Source organism: Nannobrachium achirus, assembly GCF_963921795.1.
Source record: "Nannobrachium achirus genome assembly, chromosome: 11".
NCBI lineage: Eukaryota > Metazoa > Chordata > Actinopteri > Myctophiformes > Myctophidae > Nannobrachium > Nannobrachium achirus.
In genome coordinates, this window is record NC_137820.1 from 15,817,803 (window position 1) to 15,837,737 (window position 19,935).

General features: G+C 40.9%; 1 protein-coding gene across 1 annotated transcript; it reads right to left on the reverse strand.

Moving 5' to 3' along the window:
* Positions 1–373: 373 nt before the first annotated feature.
* On the reverse strand, positions 374–19,860 carry rbm28 (RNA binding motif protein 28). The gene is made up of 20 exons (XM_080736542.1): positions 19,558–19,860; positions 18,631–18,777; positions 17,628–17,761; positions 16,408–16,483; positions 15,914–16,006; positions 15,684–15,755; positions 14,410–14,512; positions 11,781–12,106; positions 11,620–11,686; positions 11,081–11,190; positions 10,918–10,991; positions 10,615–10,753; positions 9,934–9,998; positions 9,572–9,730; positions 8,831–8,980; positions 5,329–5,403; positions 2,918–3,029; positions 2,365–2,503; positions 1,760–1,880; positions 374–937 (listed from the first exon to the last, which is right to left on the reverse strand). Exons 1-20 carry the CDS (start codon positions 19,673–19,675, stop codon positions 803–805), a joined length of 2,415 nt encoding a protein of 804 aa, XP_080592668.1. The 5' UTR covers positions 19,676–19,860; the 3' UTR covers positions 374–802.
* Positions 19,861–19,935: the final 75 nt, after the last annotated feature.

The window sequence follows — 19,935 nt, forward strand, 5'->3', positions numbered from 1 at the left end:
CATGTGAAGGACCCCCAAAATGATGTGTATTTGGCCACAGACCCCCATCTCAAAATATTTTGTTCCAGGGACCACCCAGAAGCAAAATATGAGTTACAAATGTTTGCTTTAAAAATACATATATTCAAAGATTTGCTAAAATTTTCACGACTTTTCAAAAATAGCAGATCTACAAGCTCGCAGCGCGGCACTCGGTGCCGCGCTGTGAGCTTGTATATCTGCTATTTTTCAATAATCCCAGACCTAAATGGGTTAAAGCAATAGTAAGCCCGGTCATACCTGACTCTCACACACTTGCAAACTGTCAACAAAATGACATTTAATACTCAAACACAAAGGTTCGATGAAAAACAAACAAGTGTTGTCACACAATACAAATTTTACCTTTTACATTAACAAAAAAACATTGTCTTTTTGAGAACCATTAGCATAGATCAAATCAATATACATCTATTCACATAGTCAAGGAAATCCTAGGAATATAATGAATAAACGTAAGTACAGTTTAGTATACTGGATGTCAATCTAACACACATGGGATGTTAACTGTGTTGCATTCATGTCTTTTAAACTATTTGTGTAAAAATGTCATTGTTTTCCAAAAAGCATGGCTTCATTCTAGCATTCAAACCAGTAAGTCCAGGTAGTTTAATTAGTCTCTGATTAGGTGACTACAATGAAAACTGGCAGTAGACCGGTTCCCTTGGACGTAAAATACCGACTTACACTGCACCATTCTCTTCACTCACTCACTCACACACTCACACACTCACACACTCACACACTCACACACACACACACTTTAACTATCGAACCATTTGCTTCTTTTTATGTTGGTGGTCTTGTTGGTAGGACCCAGCAGTTTCCTCTTGTACTGGGCCACAAGACTCTCAAAACGGTCCTCATCTTTGCTCCGTCTCTTGGCCATTTTAGCACTCTGGAAAACACAAGTACACAAGTATTTTATTGGCGATGATGCAGTTCGATTAGAGCTCACATGTTCTGCTCATGGATTCCCATAAAACATATTGGTTAGCCTGTCAATTTATGAATAAAGGAGAACGAGTGGAGAAAAAAAGGAGAAAAAAATGTCTAGCCCTGTTACAGATGTTAAACGGGTATTTCTTACATTGATGCTCCTACATATTATCATGCAAGCGCCAGTTAAAGTTACTTTCCATCCCTCATATACTGTGTGCACAGTGCACATCCCATAACCCACACACTGCACATCATTTAGGAGCTCATATCTTTGAACGGGTAAGGGCTAGTAGTGTATATTAAATATGCAGATACAAGGTTTCTGCCCAAAAGCAAGGGGTATGTAAAATCCCCAGGTAGATGGCTGTGTTGACTCTGAATTTGATAAAACACAGTGGACCAACACCAGCAATACAATGCAATGCTGGTTTTGCCCACACTGTGATTTAACAAGTTCAGAGTCAACATAGCCATCTATACGAAAGTGTTGGAGCACTTTGTGCTTCCGTAGGTTGACAAACTTTATGGAGATGATGATCTCCCTTAGCCAGATGCACTTGGCACGTGCCTACAGAGCCAAAACTACTACTGACCATGGTATTACTGGGCTTAACTGACTGGGCTTAACTTGGACCACTTTCCCACAGAGACAAATGAAGGGGGGCTATGCATGTACTGTGAAATACAGAACAATCAATCAAATGGTCTACTACCAGGCATAGATCAGATAAATACAGTTGGGGATATTCTACATTATGAACAGTTAATATAAATGTACCTTGGGTCTTGGCTGTGTGGGTTTTTCCATTGTGTGTCTTCTCTGTTGCTCGCTCCTGCTGGGTTGGTTCTTCTTGGCCTTAATGGGTGCAGGGGTCTGCTTCTGCCCTTTATCACGCACCCTGAATGCAAGAAAGAAAGTTACAACTAAATTAGACATTTCTTCCCTGATCTGTTGCTAACATTATGGCTGCACAATTCTCAAAAGTAAATCGAAAAACCAAAAGATAATTGCTTCCAAATCCTTATTTCGTCAGCCGTCGTCGCCTTGTCATTACGGTATAACGGTTAGTAACCAGAACATTTCACAACTCATCTCCCCATCACCAGGCTGACAGAGGCATGCAACTTGAATTAGGAAGAAGATCCAAACTGGATCGTTGACAAAATCTACATTGTTTTTGTTAATTTATTTGCTAGAGTGTGATTCTGAGACTCGTTTCACCATTGACACAATGTAAGTCAATGGGTAGACCATTTTGGAATATTAACAGAGCAACTATGGAACACATCTCACCAATATTTTGGAGTTTACATCATGGTAATAATGGCAAGGGAACAAAACAACTCAAACCACTATCAAAGTGTCATTTAGTTTCTAAGTACCTGTTCTTGGGCCCTCGGTGGGATGGGAGGGGCAGAACCTTCCTCCGTTTCTTTCCATCTTCAAATTCAACATGTTCCACCACAGGGTTGGTCTGGAAGCCCGAGTGATGTTTGCCTTGGCTCCATTTCTGGGGACCAGCTGGTGCACAGAGACACAGCCGGAACAATGTCAATTCTAATTGGTAACGTGTGTTATATACAAACGAACAGAATGCATTTCTAACAAACGTGGGGTCAGTGCCAATCGTAGGATTTAAAATGTGTGGGGAATCATTACTGTCACATGTGTTCCTGATATTGGAATTAAGTTGTAATAAAAAAAGAAGAAAAAAAAGAAGATGATGAACACAAAGATTTAAAAAGTGTGGTGAGGCATTACTGTCACATGTGTTCCTGATATTGGAAATGAAGTTGTAAAAAAAATGTAAAAAGAAAAAAGAAAAGATGAACACAAAGATTTAAAAAGTGTGATGAGGCATTACTGTCTAATGTGTTCCTGACACTGGAATAAAGCTGTAAAGAAAAAAAGATGAACAAACATTTGTCACCATACCTTTGTTCTTCCCAGCCTGCCATGGTGACGAGGGCTGGGTTTTAGGTCCAATTTTCTTTGGGCCAATGACCTGAGAATTGGCTCCTTTCACTGGCCCGTTTCTGAACTGTTCCTAGAGAAACGTTTCCACGTACAGTTTGTTACAGGCAGCTATGTAATAGTAATATACACACATATACAGTATATGAACCTGCCACAAAAAGTTCGGAAATCTAACTTTGGTCGATTATATCTCCCCTTTAATAATACCAAATGGTATTGTGTTTTATATCATTTTTATCGTTGATTTGTCACCTTTACAACGAGGTACAGCTTGTAAGCATCAGGCATTCGAGGCATGAGCTACACTAGCCTGACACTTCAGTCCGCACATCACCCCCCCCTGCTGGTGGGTGGTTTGTAGTGTGGACTGAAGCTGCACACATTTTAATCTATTTCGAAGGCGCCCGAAGAGCGGGCGCATTGAATGGGCCAATCAGGGTTGTATGCTTGGGGCACGTGTGTGGCTGCTCCGGTCCCAGCCCCCTCCAAACAGAGCTCTTGAGCTCACGTAAGACTCACTCGTGGACTCTGATTGGTGTCCTCTGCCCACGTGAGAGTCTAGTGGACTCTGATTGGTCCGTGAAAACTGTCATGGCGGAGTCAGACTTGACTCGTATTATTTTAATAAACTATGAAATAGTGCCGTTTCTTCACGTTTTAATACCATTTTGCACTAACGTAAACATGCAGACATATAATATGTTATGAGAAATAACGTATTTTTGCAATGTCACGCCACGTCGCCGTCGCGCGCGTGTGTGTGTGTATGTGTGTGTGTGTGTGTGTGTGTGACGTCAATAGGCTTTAGCCCCCCCCCGCCGAAATGGATTGTCTGCCCGGAATGTCAGACTCTCTCCCCCCACGTAGTGTGGTGTTGAGATGTCGGACGCTAGCAGTCAGGCAAGAGCTACACAGCCAAACGTGTGGGTGGCGCCCCTCCAAAAATGGTCAAAATGGCCTGGCAGGCCTGCAATACTGTTCTTTTGGTGTTCACCTTTGTTACTTGGGGCATTGAATGATTGCACTCTCTCACAGTAATAAGGAAAAGAAAAAACAACACATATTGGCCATTTTTACACTTTGTTAATGTTAAGCTCAGTGTCAGGGAAGCCCAAAACGAGAGTAAATGCCAACAGAACAGTATATTTTGCAACCCTTTTGGCAAAATTCGGGTCGGCGCTACCCACACGTTTGGCTGTGTAGCTCATGCCTAGAATGCCCGATGCTTACAAGCTGTACTGCGTTGTAAAGGTGACAAATCAACGATAAAAATGATATAAAACACAATACAAATTGGTTATTGGGTATTATTAAAGGGGAGATATAATTAATTATTAATATGTTTCCTTTCTTTTTGTGCTGAGTTTACATGTGTATATTGTATACAGTATAATCTGTGCTCCACGGTTAAACATAGCATGACGTTACTGAACGCAGCGAAGCCAGCCAGTCTCAATACAAGCAGACAAAGGTGAACAGCGTCCAAATGAAGTTAAACAGTCATCTGTCTTGCTGGAAATGTTTTCCTCTGTGTGGTTTCCTAGATGTATCTTTATAATCTTTGGTCTCAAATCAAATTTTCTTTTTCCTTTTCTTTAAAAACAAAAATTAAACTTGCCTGGTAGGCTACAGATTTGTAGAATAGAAATCGATAATTTCCCACATTGCTAGTGGTGGTCAGCAACTTTGGATATTTAATACAGTTGGATGAATCAAACAGGCTAAAATTAAGTAAATAGCAGCACATGTCTGAACCTTAAGGCAGTGCATGTCCTACATTAGAATGAAACGCCTGTAAAACTAATTATTGTATTAAATCCAGTCTGAGAACGGTCACTTTGAAAAACTAAAAGATATGATTTACTTTTGTTTAATAGGTCTTAAACAGATTCTTTGTGTACATGATTAACTGTTTAACTCATCTACTGCCATTTAAATATGCCGTCTTTGGGATTTCCCTGCCAGAAGTCTCCATAGACGTCCATGTAATTTATAGTGCACAGATCATGCACGCCCATGCACAGATCATGCTCCATGTTTGTGCAGTTTGTTCACAGCTTTCAAACAAAAAAATTCAATTGGAAATCCGTTCAGGCATTCTTGAGATAATAGCCATTATGTTTTACATGTTATGTAAGCAAAGATGGCTTTTTTTTTTTTTTTTTTTTTTTCAAACTCGTCATACTTGTCATAAGCAGAGTGGACACATAAATATAACTCGTCAAACTAGTCGTAAGCAGTGGATGAGTTAAAAAAAAACGATCCCTGTATATGTAGAGGAAAGGATGTCATGTGGGTGGTTGAGTGGGGAAGGTATTTTGCAGCCAAACACAATTTCCAAAGTTTTCAAGCCACGTAAAAAGACAAACCTTGATTTTCTGTTGCCGTAGTTGTTTCATTTTGAGCTTCCTTCCATCCTCGAGAGAGAACTCGACAATGGGCCTCTGCAATAACACAAAAGGCATAAAGAACTCAGTTCACCGAAAACAGCTAGACCAGCTTCCTTCATGGGACGTTGGTTATATTAATGACTTATGTCTAAATACTTTGTTGCACAACACATAAAAGAAATAGCTGATCGACAGCTCATAACGTGTCCCATTATGACAGGTTGAGTTTGAAAAACAGTTGCAAATATTTAGAAATGTCACCTCTAATGACATGCCAAAAATAGGGACACCGGGTCTAATGTGGTTAAACTGCAGGGAATGAGTCCGAGTGTGCCAACATTTCTCTCAAATGTGTCATCACCAACATCATCTCGGATTCAATGGGGACCATAGTATATGTACTGTATGTGGGCTAAGGCCATGTGATCATTTATGTAGGCAGCTTTCATCACTGCAGCTCAGTTTAAGTTTTGATAGTCAGACTAGATGTACAAATGGACCATTAAGTAGCAAAGGAGCGAGAACCGATTTATTTATTTACCATTTAAACCCATATTTAGGAAACTACTTGTGGGTTACCACAGCAGACTAGTTACTGCTAATACACAGCTTGGTTGAATGCTTGATTCTGATTGGTCAATCGCTGAAGAATGTTAAAAAAAATATATTTTAAGCGAGAAACTAGACGATGGAGTAATAGAAAATGGATTTTATTTGACCAACACTTGTGACCACCTTGTTTTCCAAGGCGACTGTGTTGCGCTGGGGGGACGCCCAGTGCAACACTTGGGTCTTTCACTACTTTAAGCAAGGAAATACAGTACTTTGTTTTGTTTTTAGTTTAGAGTCAAATTATACATTTTATTGAGTAGCCGTGTAATAACCGGGATAACGTCTCGCTCAGCTTTTTTTTTTGAGAGAGAGAAATAAAAATCCATTCAGCCTGTCGGGATTTGTATTTCTCGATAACGACCGCTGAGCCAGACATAATCTTTTACTTACCGGTAACCCATTTAGGATGGGAACCCCTTTTGGGGTTTTTACCTTTCAATACGGGAACCACTTTGGAGTTCTTGTTGTGTAGCTTTTGAATAAATAAATATGTTTTTCAGGAAACTTTAAGGATTTTGAAGGTATTTTTAGAATCAGTCTCAGTCCTAAATGGGTTAAATGGCCCAAAAATCCTTTTTACATTTGCAGAAACACTTGTAATTGGCAATTATCACAGACTTTGTCAATATGATGTCACTGTCAATTTGCACAAGCCTGGATTCATGACAAGTGCATCCAAGCGAGCCAGAAATAAACCTGTAAACCTGTCCAAAACCAACAAGGATAAATACATGTGACAGCAATCAAAACAAGTTCAATGACACTGTGACTTATTCTGTGAATGAACTGAATGAGCTTGGGAATTCAGCAAAGGTCAACAATGAGGAAATTGATGGACTCTTCCATTGTATTATGGCCTACTGTATGTCAGGCACTGTTACTGTACCAACCAAAAAGGTATGCTGCTTTCCCAACATTAAACTTTGAACAGGAAGATCAGACATATCATGGCAGGTGACAATGAGGGAGCCATGGCTGTTCAGAAGAAGTGGAGGTGGTAGACGCTTAAAAGTTAATGGAGAATTCCGCTGTAAATCGCTTTCTTACCTTGTTTTCTTGTTATTTAGCATCCAAAAAATAGGTCCAGGTGTTTTTTGTAATCCAAAAAAAGCATTATTGTCCATTTTGGCTGAATCGCGGCAACCTTATACAGCCCACAATGGCAGCAGTTGGCATTACGCAAAACCGATTATTCCCATCGCTTTAAAATCCACTATTTTTTGGATGCTAAATAACAAGAAAACGAGGTAAGAAAGCGATTTACAGCGGAATTCTCCTTTAACATGAACAACAAACTGGACTGCAGACGCCCTCTACAGGAAGGAACAGAGAAAGCCATTCTTTCTGAGGAGGCTCAGCTCCTTCAGCAGACTGCTGCAGATGTTCTACCACAGTGGTTCTCAACCTTTTCAGATCGTGACCCCTCAAATAATCATATTTTAACTGGGGACCCCCCACCCTGACGAGCACTAAGAGTTGAGGCATTACATTTTGTATACACTGTATTGTATACGAGGCATTGTGAGCATGTAGATCGGCTATTTTCACAATTTCTGCCTCTAATGTTTGACAATTTGGCCAATGTTCAATTTGTCATTTTAGAGGTATTAAAAAGTCCTTAAATTGTCACTTGAGAAATGTGGATATACCCTCTATACACTTAAACTTTAAGTTGGTTTGTTTACTGTTGAGTGAGAAAACAATGTTGCACATTAAGTTAATCATCTGGGGGCCCCCTGGGGGTCCCGACACACAGGTTGAGAACCACTGTTCTAACCAGACTGTATGTTCCAGCATCCTCTTCTTTGATGTGGTATGTTTGGGAGGAGTTAACACCAACACCAGGGATGCCATCAAGGTAAACAAGCTGGTAAGGAAACTCCGTGGTTGGTGAACCAGACAATATGGGGATGGTTGTGGAGGGGGAGGAAGCTTAACTCAATCCTCATGAACCCCCCCCCCATCACCTCTACAAGGAGCTAGTAAAGATGACTAGCACATTCTTCCACAAACCCAGCCCTCCCTTCTCCACACACCACTGGCACCTTGGCCAGTCCTTTGTGCCAGTAGGCTCCACAAACAAGCGTGACACTGACTGTCTGCTACTGACTCCTGCATCGATTCTGGCAAACTTGCACATGGACTTCTAGAATGTACATTAGGGATGGCATACAGTATAAATAAATTATCATATTCATTGCTGATAAGACTGTACACATATCCATTGATATATTCATTGTTGATAGTTTGTACATATTATTCATTTATTTATATATTGATAGATCGTACACGTGTTCACTTATTCAAAGATCCACAGCCAGCAGCTCGTATATTCATTTATCTTTATATCTTTATTCTTATGTATCCTGGTTTGGTTCTTGATACTTATGCCTATCTGTATTAGGGATAGGACGATACGCAATATTATCGTTGTGGAGATCTATCATGATATCGTCCTCCGTCATGCACTGGGATCAATTCACCTTTTATTTGCCAAACTGTATACAGTAACAGAACCACTTAAACCTTCTTTTTTTCACTCTCTATCAAGTGTCTTTGCCAAAAAATCGACAAGCTCACAAGCTCACAATGCGTCACGTTGTGAGCTTGTAGATCTGCTATTTTTTGGCAAATGTTCCGCCCCAGGATAATGGATTTTGATTATCGTGATAATATTGTAAATCATGATTTCTTTTGTCACAATAATCGTGATATGAAATGTTCATATCGTCCCATCTCTAATCTGTATCTGTCCTGTTTTCATTCTCACTGCTGTTCTAATCTCATAAAAATTCAGCAATGTTCCATCTTTCTCACATACACAAGCATGTGCACACTTGCATGCACAAACACATGACATCGCACATACCTTGTGAGCGCCGAAGATGTCAGGGTTGTTGTTGAGGTGTCGAAGTGCGCCGAGGGCATGCTCGTGTTCCCGGAACTCGACAAAGCCGTAACCCAGGGACTGTCCCAACACCTGACCCTTCTGCGGCTTCCTGTCATACATCACCCGGCACTAGGGAGAAAGAAAGGGATTCCCAATGACCAGCTTAACATGATCTACCCACCCCCAAATGATTACCTGATGGGGCTTTGGAATAGCGGGACTAGTGTTACATAAAACAAACGCACTTGAAACAGGAAATACTGGGGGAATAGTCTTAGGTTAGTCTTGTGTTTTCGGGTTCTTTGTTTTTCGGGTTTGCCTTTAGAAACCATGAAGGTAGCTGACAGGCCCTTCTTGATGTCAATCAATCATCAAGTCACCTTAATTCAAGTGACAAATGCCAAAAAGAGTGGTTTTGTTATTTTTGTTCATAAATATCTGTCTTTGTATTTTAATCATATGTTCAGGGGCATGCAGTGTGGTCTACCTGCACAGCCTTTGTGATCAACTGGTAGATCACGATCTACCTTCTTTTGGCACCCCTGGATTACATAGTAAAACAGTACCCCCTAGTGGACAAAGAGCTACCTATACAGTTCTGTTATGTCCCATTGGTGTCTCTGGCCCAGCACCTTTTTACAAATCCTCTAGTGGCAGTAGACGATTGAGAAAAGATCAAGGCGTGTTCAATTCTTTCAGTCAATGGTAATATTTGCTCACCTCTGTGATGTAGGCCCCTTTGCTTTGTTTGACTGCATTCAGACAGAGTGCTCGTAGTTTTTTGTTGTCCACCGACTTGGGAAGGTTGTGGATGCACAAGCGAGTCTTTGACACGAACACTTCGACATCCTTAAGCTTTGTCCTCTTCACCTCTTCAAACTGAAGACGAAGCAAAGCACGGGTGTCAAAGCAATATTTGTCTTAATGTTTCCGAGTGTAAAGTTAATAGACAGGCGCAGTAAGCTGTATAGTACATATAATGCATAATTGTCTTTGTATGAAAGGTGCTGCACAAATTAAGACTATCATCATAGTTATATAAAGGTTATTATGTCTAGATATTGTAGAGAAACGGTCCTTACTCTCATCCTCTTGGCCATATCTGTTGCAGGGACACCCTCTGCAGCTTTGGTGCCTTCACGGATCACTGGACAGATAAGATGGGAGAGAGGAACAGAGAGGGTGAGGAAGTGTTCTGACTGACAGGATGCAAGCACATCTAATTTACAGACACATAATTAATCGTTGAAGATAAGTCGGTCTTCTTTTTTTCTCTCTTTAAATATTTTTATCCCACGTTTTTTTGCAACCCATTTTCTCACCCAGTGCCAACTACCTAACCTGTAGTCCTGTTTTCCGCTCTCCCCCTGCCGCGCCAGGGGAATTGGGGAGCACCTGGCTGGCTAGGGGGAGGTAGTATAGAAACCAGGACTACTGCATGTTTTTGTGAGGGCATCTACCCTAGGAGACACGGGGTGAACATGCAAACTCCACACAGATAAGTCGGTCTTTTTGATTACACAGTACCACCTTGCCCAGAAACAATGTATCTAACGTAAGTGATTATTGTAGCTGATTTTCTCTTCAAAGACTGGGAGATATGTATCATCTCAGATGATGCCAAAACAGAGCATCTCCAAGTCAAATTCAATGTTTACGTATGTGTGGCCAGCATGGCTTCGTCAGTTTATCAAAATCATTTTCATATATACTTTTGGTTGCACGATGAGGTGTGAGAGGTCAAAGTGTAGGGTTTTACTCACTCCCCTCCCTGGCCAAGTAGAGGTTCCTGGTGCCCGTTTCAACTTTCACCTTCTTCTCGGTTTTCAACTTAGCAGCAGCGTCCCTGCTCACCGCTGCCACGATCATCAGCTTTCTACCGTCTGCTCGGATGCCACCATCCTGAATGTAACACCCAAAGTTAGATCACTGACTACATAAACAATAGGACAAGGCCTATGTTCCAGGACACAACACATCTGCATGTACTGTATATACTACCACTGCACTAGAATATTGCCAATCAGTGATCCAAATTAACAAACCATCCGGATGTTGCATCTTACCTCTGCCTCGACCGCTGCCGCAGCAATACACTTGTCTGCAGCCTCTTTCGTCTTGAATTGGGCAAATGCACAACCTAGCAACCAAATAAAATCGATCAACCAATGAACAACAACAAAATAAAATGAGCAAGACAATAGTTATACTCAGGCACTGCGGACTGACCTTTAGAGTGCTCCGTGTCTGGGTGGACAACGATTTTAATGTAGTTCAGTTCTCCGTATTTTAGAAGAACCTCCTCTAGCCCCTCCTCCTCAGTGTCAAAGGAGAGGTTCCTAGAATCAGTGAAAGGAAAAGAGCCATCATCAACATGAGTGAATGAAAAAAAGGTGCAGACATTTTTATTTATGAGCCAAACCGAAAAGAAAAATCACACCCAATGTGAAGTGAGCGGTGGTCGTGCTTGCATAACGTCTTCAGACTAGGATTTGAGTCTAGGATGTACAGGCTATGCTACACACACGCGTTTTGCTATGGCAAAACGCTGAGGAAAAAGGCTACAGACATACGACATATGACATCACTAGACAAACATGATGCCACGTACACACATTTTGCTATGGCAAAACGCTGAGGAAAAAGGCTATAGATACACACACAGCCACTCTATGGAGCGGTTTACCACCGCTCAAAAACAGAAGGCAGAGTAAAGTATACGAGACCCATGGTTAAGAACATGGTGTAGGACTAGGAGGGCTACAAACCTGATGAAGACCGTTCTGCCCTGATTCACGTCTGAAGGAAGAGGTTTCCTTGGTGGTTTCTTCTGGCCTAGAAAGAAAAGGCAGTGAAGTGAAGTGAAAAAACATCACATTTCCAAGCAAACACATATCAAAGAACGAGAGCAGTTGGTAGAGAAACATACCCGATTCATCATCATCATCATCATCATCATCATCATCATCATCATCATCGTCGTCGTCGTCGTCGTCGTCATCATCCTCGTCATCAGAATCAAGATTCCTGTCATCGTCTTCGTCATCATCCTCACTGTCTTGTTCTTCATCGTCATCTTCGTCTTCCGATGGCAACTCCTCTACAACTGGTTTTGGGGACTCCTTCGCCTTCTTCTTAGCTGGTTTCGGGGACTCCTCCACTTTCTTTACAACTGGTTTCGGAGACTCCTTCACCTTCTTTACAGCTGGTTTCGGGGACTCCTCCACCTTCTTTACAACTTCTTGAGTACATGCTCTGTGAAGAGGATTGGTCACAAACTAGTAAGATTCACCAAGGTCATTACACATGTACACTGATCAGAATAGTTTATAAAGTCCTTAGTTTTTTTTTTTGTTATCAATTATTTTTATTTTCCATAACATAAAATTAGAGACATACATATGAATAGAACAAGAAAAAGTAAAACATTAATCAAAAGAAAAATGCAATTAACAGACAAACACAAACAATAGCAAAACAAGAAAAGGAAAAGAAAACCCACCCACCCCCTTTCCCCGGACCAACACGGAATGTACAATAGTGCATGCCTGTGCTAGGCTGTTACCACTATATAGTGATTTCTTGAATCATAGCCTTAAGCTTATCTGCAATGTCCGACCACATATTAATGTTTTCTTCTTTTGCTCCGTGTAACCTTGCTATCGACTGCTCTAAATATACTATATCTAGAAAGGTTAAGGCCCACTGGCGAAACGTTAACGTATGAGGAGGTTTCCACCGCGTAGCTACCATCTTCTTCGCCGCCGTTAATCCAGCAAAGAAGATGCGCTTGCGTATATTGTTTAGTTGCAACTGTGAGACGTCATTTAATAAAAATAAAGAAGGAGAAGATATGATATTAATACTAAAAATAGTTGAAAGTTTTGAGGCAACCATATTCCAGAATGACGACACATTTGGGCATTCCCAAACCATGTGAAGGAAGGTACCAATACTATTTGAGGCGCAGAGAGTGCAGTTGGGATTATTCAAAATCCTCATAGCACATAGTCTGCGGGGAGTTAAATAAGTCCGATGAACAAAATTTAAATGAATTTGTTGATGGTCTGGATTTCTAGAAGATAGCCTAATGTTAGACCACACTGTGTCCCAACAAAAGTCAGGGTCCAAATTTGGTACATCATTCCTCCAAACAGTATCAACAGATAGGGGCCCATAACTACAGTCTAATAAAAAACCATAGAGGGTGGAAACCAAACCTCTTGTTCTGTTACCATCACAGATAAACTCATGGAAGGGGTGCAATCTAAGGGGAGCTTGCCATGGGACCCCATAGGTCCTCATGGACAATCTCAGTTGGAAGTAGAAAAAAAGGGTATTTCCAGGCAGATTGAAGATGTCACACAAATCTCCAAAAGGTCGTAAACCATTTCTATCAAATAAGTCCCCTAATGTACGAATCCCCTTAGCCCTCCACCTTGGAAAGCGAATGGGGCGATCCTCGATTAAAAGTCTTTGATTATTGAACACTGGGGAAAATAAGTTCCATTTACAATCAATCTTACACATCTTTTCAGCTGCTCTCCATACTGCCACTAAATGAGAAATGATAGGTCCAAAGCGAACTTTGCATTGATGTGTAGTTATGTTTGAATAGATAAGATCTCTCAATTCAACAGGCTGCACTAAACTCTCCTCAAGCAATAAAGTCCTTAGTTAACCTAAGGGCAAAGATAGAACTGTACAACTTCCTCTGATGAATCTTTCCAAGCAATTTATAAAATCAAACACTGACAGACTGAAACATTTCTATAACATCCTAGCCTGATCTCAGACTCAGCTCACGCAGTAGTCTGAACCTGTGCCCTATTCTAAGCGGTTTACGGGGGAGGGACTTTTTTGCGAGCGTGCACGCGCGCAAGTGATCGCGACGCACAGTGATCGAGACGCACGGTGGACGTGACGCACGGTCGCGGAGTGTGTGTGTGTGTGTGTGTGTGTGTGTGTGTGTGTGTGTGTGTGTGTGTGATTGTGTGTGTGTCTCTGTCTGTGCCAGTGACAGAACTGCGACCAGAAACATGTAATCAACATTAACAGCTTGGTGAAGTCAGCGCGTGTGTGTGTGTGTGTGTGTGTGTGTCTGTGTGTGAACTTCGTTTGAATCGTTTCAACTGCTGCGCGGATTGGATATTCGTTAGACTCACCCGTCACCCCCGCCCCCCGCGCTCATTGGAACAGCCGAAAATAAAAAACGATTCCTGTACTAAGCTCCAGACCAGAGAAAGAGTCCACTCTGAGAGTGGGCGGGGTCTATGGTCTGGAAGCAGGCTAATAACATCCCTCCAACTTAACTTTTCACAATTTGTCATGAATCAATATCTTATGGTCCGTTAAACATACATCTCATCATATTTTACCTTTAATGACCTATACCAGTGGTTACCCATGGGTCCTTGAAGGGGTCCCCAGGCTAAACATATTTTTAGATGGTAGTCCTTGACATGTAAATGTTTGCGAACCACTGACCTATACCAATATCTGACTGATACTGTACATCTGTAGTACAATGATACATCTCAAATGTTTCAGTTTCCTACTTTTTCTCCTGAGGTGTTTCTTCCTCTTCTTCTTCTTCTTCTTCTTCAGAGTCACTCTCAGATGACGCAGGATTTGCATTTACCTCCTGTGATTTTTCAGGAGCTATGGTGGAAATAAAACTAATTTGTCAACTGTAACAATATCCATTGTCTTGTATTCATAAATTTCATAAATTCATAAATACAAATGTTCAAAAGGAAAATAAAATCCATTGTATTTAATAAATCATAACAGCCAATATAAATACATGTAAGTGGTTACCATTTACGCTAGGGATGTTAATCGACGCATTATTTGCGAATCGACGCGTCGCGGCCGATAATCGACGCGTCGATCGACTTTTTTCACTTTTTTTTCTCCCCCGCAGCTTAATACTAAGCTGCAGCTGAGAGGAGACCACAACGGCGCATTACTTTAAGCAACACAACTTGCAGCAGCACCCACCAGAACTTGCATCAAAGCCCTAATAATAATTATAATAAACAATTGCTCTTCCTTGCGTTAGCATGGAGTCTGTTCTCTATAGACTAGAAGCGGAGTGACAACTGACAAAGTCCATGGAACCGTTCCGTTGTGGGAGCGCTCCAGAATAGTGTATCAAATGTGGAGCTTTTGGTCTGCCTCGCTGGCTCGCACTCCCTCCCCGACGTGTGATTGGAAATCACACCGCAGTTCTGGGCAAACCCTGTGGCGACGGGTGTCGCATTAACGGCGAGTAGTGTATTTATTTTGTGTTGTGTTTTATTGTCAATCTTGACAAAATCACTGCACACACTGCACACGAGGCGACGTTGCCATTAAATAAGCGAGCTTTCGTGTCAAGCATGCATGCAGGAGGTAAACAACATCCAGTCAGCGCGCACTGCTATGACGCGGCACACGAACAGACCAGCTAGTGTTTCTCAACCAGTAGTCCGCGGACCTGACCAGCGCCGCATGCATGCGAATCTGTGATCCATGCATGCAACAACACAGACATTCACTCGTCCCCGACACAGACACAGACAGACACACACACACACACACACACACACACACCGGTCCTCTCACATTTGGAAAACATTGACGCTTATAACGAAAAAGCGATTAAAACATTTTTGGGGGAAAAACTTTTGAAAAAGAAAAATAATAATAATAATAAAAAATAAACTTTTTTCGATTTTTCGACTCATACTTTTTGAGTCGCGGTGAGCATGAGTCGATTTTCGAGTCGATTTTTGATTTTTTTTCACATCCCTAATTTACGCTATATAAAGTATGAGGCAGCCATTACCTGCTTTGGATGACGGCTGTGTGGCAACATACTTGTCCTTAGCCACAGCCCAATCTACTGCTACTGGTCGTCCTGTCAAAGAAACAACAATAGCGATGCACAAATCTCATAGACTCACATTTACACTGCACACATCGAAGTTTCTTCTTTTATGAAGTGAGACCATGAACACAACCCAATGTTTTGAGGTCTACAGAACAGGGGTAGAGATAAAGGTTTCGGACACTAACCTTTGATTTCCTTTAGGTTCATAGCGTTCAGTGCTTTCCCAGCCTCAGACACGCTCTTAAACTGGACAAAAGCGAATCCTCTCATCTTCCCATCTATGTAACGAATGGTAATACAAAAATAAAATAAAATAAAACATTAAGTGCATAATTAAGTTACTATAATAATTCAAATGTACTATAACACCCAAAGCAGCATTTGCCATCTTTACAAAATACAAGATTCAAGGTTTTATTATGGAAATCCATCGGCCAAGTGTTTTTCTTTTTCTTTTTTTCTTTTTTTGAGAATACTTATTAAGTACAAGCAGCAAAATTGTACAACATCCTAAATATAATAATATATTAAGTAAGAGAATATATACTATATACTGTATATTAAGATCTCGTCTTAGACAGGCACATTAGCTCATCAATATGCAGCAGTTACAGAAATGTGCAAATAACAGCAATGTCACAGTCAGAATGGCAAAGGAGCCAAGAACATACGTATTTACCTGATTTGAGGGGAATTTTGACCTCAAGCACTGTTCCAAACTCGCCAAAGGATTGCTTCAGTTCATCCTCTGAGCACTTTAACAAGAAAAAGGGAAATATTCTTTAAAGATAAAGAGAGAATAGGAAGGGAGAGCAAGAAACTTCCCTTCTTTTGTCAGTGGATCTACATTCAGAGTTGTGTCAGTGAAGTGCCACAAGAGGGCAGTGATAAGAGTTTGCCTTCATCATAGTGGTGCAACAGTTAATCAAACTAATCAAATGTATCCATCGACAAGTGTTGCTTCACAACGTGTTATGAGCTTGTAGGTTGACTATTTCCATGCTTTTTCTGTGAAACCATTGTATTCGTAGGGCTTAAGTCAGTTATATTCAACTACCGCCCGGCAGGCCAAATTCTGCCTGCAGGGGGTAGTTGTCTTGTGGCCCTGGAACACATTCACATTCCAATTTCCATTTTCCATTTTGAACGTTTTTTCATAACCATTAACCAAAAATAAAATAGGAAATAGGTATTTCAATGTGTCCTGTACACCAGATGCTGGCATGGAAGGGTCTTTGTGAGAAGACTAGTGGAGCCAAGCTGGCACGTGTTTCTGTGTTTGTATGGAAAGGTTTTAGCTTTTTGATTATATTTGACATGGCTGATAAGGGCACAGGCTCTTATTATGTGTTTCATGAGCAGTCTGTTGAGTCACAGCATCATGACATTCAGCCATTTTTACTTTTGTCATAGGAGGGCTGTGGACAGTTCAGAGAGAGATGGAGCGAAGACAAACACTCATGATGCGTTTCATGAACCATTAGTTGAGAGAGAGAGAGAATCATGACACTATTGGGTGATTGGAGTCACCTAAAAAATGTGTAGCTACAAAAACTCTTGTTGTGTCTTGTGGCCCCCGACTTCTGTAATTTTACAATTGTGGCCCCCTGCCTAATCTAGTTGAATACCCCTGGCTTAATCAGAACAGTTACAATGATTTGATTAACCGATCGCCGAAATAATTGCTAATCGATAGTTTCAACCCTACTTCATGTGTTTGTGAAGAACAGATAAGGGCATAAGATAAGGTTCAATACTCATTGTAACTGTCCAATGTATGCACGCAGAGACACAGACTCGTCTGAAGAATTAAGATGTGCGTTACAAAAAAATATAAATTCTAGACAAATTATAAATACAAAATACATTTTCCAGATTTTCCACACCGTAGCTTCATACCTTGAAACTGAGATTCCGAATAATAAGCCTTGCTTTCAGCTGGTTTTTTCGTACTCCACTGGATTTCTGCTCCTTTCCGATTTCACCAGATTTCGTCTCCTTTCCACTTGGTGCTGGAGGGGGCTCCTTTGACGCTAAATAAGAGCAACCCACAATCCATTTTACACCTTGGTTAGCGAGGATGACTGCAGTGTTTCTCAACCTTTTTTCTGCATGGGCACATTTTTCATGTCCCAAGAATCCATGGGCATTGGGCACACCAACATAATACGGGGGTGTAAATATCGTCACTGTCGGGAAGAAACCTTGTATCTCCAAGTTTCAAATGTGTACGTTTCTTCGCAAAGTAAAGCCCTGTCGCACAACAGTAGTGAAAACAGCAGATCTACAAGCACACAACGCCTCGCGGTGTGCGAGGCGTTGTGTGCTTGTAGATCGGCTGTTTTCACTAGTTTAAATCATTTTTAAAATGATAAATACAATACTGACTTTCAAGCAGTTTCAAGGGGCACACTTGACCCTTCTCAGGGGCACACCAAAGGTCCCCAGGCACAGTGGTTGAGAAACACTGCTGAGCACTCTATAAGTCAGTCTCTTTAGGGTTGTTGGACCTGTTCCAAACTATCCCAGCAAGCACAGTCAGGACCTGGACCAATCAGTGACGTCTCTCGATTGGGGCCAGATCAAGTCAAACCATGGCCTAGAATATCACCTGGTTTCATAAATAAATTAATATATATCCTGCCCACGAAAACGGACTTCCTGGATTAATCAGAGATGAATATCATAACTAGTCAGATATGTCTCAGAATATACCTTACATGCTCATATTTCAACTAACATTACAAACAATAACAATAATCATATAGTCCATATGACGTCCTGGTAAGGACGTCAAGATCATCCCCATATGGGCTGTGATCTGGCCTACTTCTGAACGTCACCGGAGTCACCGGAGGACGTTATCATAGTCATTTGGCTTGCAGGGATGCTTCCAACTCACCTGCTTTCTTGTTGTCAACAACTTTCTTCTTTGCTACTGACACAGATATCCTCTGTCCATCATACTGCAGGACTTCTTTCAAGGCACGTTGCGCGTCCTCCTCCATGGCATAGGTGACATACCCAAATCCACGACATTTTGTTGTGCCTGGTATGGATGATGTGTGAAATAATAACCGTAAATAATAGGCAATGTATCAAATTCTTCAACAGACATTTTAATGAACATAATACAAAAAGTGTCATTATTACTAAATTATCATTAATCGTAGCCTTGGATCAATACAATCATTGATGCATTTTATCGATAAAATGCATCTTTTGATTGATTGATTGATTGATTGACTGAATACTTTATTAGAAGTTTGCATAGGATACAGGACAGTACAGTTCAGATACATGGTCTACTAAAAGGATTTAATCCACAAGAAAGTGCAATGGCTTGTTTGCATTGGGGTCTTTTAGTACTTGAAGAATTGATCCAATTGATTTCCAAGTACTTTGTCACATTACCTACTGTTTTATTTGTATTTATTTTCCTTTTTTCCTGACTATTTACTACATAGTACTACTGTGTTCTATCCGTCTGTCATTCAATGTTATATGAGATACAGATACTTCAATGGTTTCCTGTGTAAATAAGCCAAGTGCTTTTCTAGGATCTCCTTTTAGTTGACCTTGTACCAGTGAACTGTACCGTCATGAAACTGTACCTTTTCCTATGCAAACTTCTAATAAAGTCTTCAATCAATCAATCAAACCAACAACCAACAAACAGATTTGTTTTTGCTACATTTTACAATTCAATATTAAATTCGTTCGTGTTTAAAAAAAGATGATGTTCAGTAGTACTGTATGCCCCATTCTCCCACGAACTGGACTGAGACACAACACAACATTTTACATTACAAGACCACGAGAATCCCACCTTTTTCGTTGACCACGAAGCATTGCTTAACAGGGCCGATTTCAGAGCATATCTCCTCCAGATGCTCATTTGTTGCAGAGTCTGGTAACGACTTAACGAATAAAGTATGTGATGGCATGGCTGGAACTCGTGTACAGGCTGTACAGCTCAATACGTCAAGCTCGCACACGTTAACTTTCACACGAACGTTAACTCTAGATAGATAGTACTATAGGCAGAGATAGTATCTAACAATATTATGTCTTCCGCGACAAAAACATGTTCAAAATAAAAATGTTTAACTTGGAAAACGACAGGCTATAGTTCAGAGAAAACGCATCGCATGTTTACATGCGGAGGCAGACATCTTGGACAATATTGCGTAGCAGCAGCGGAAGT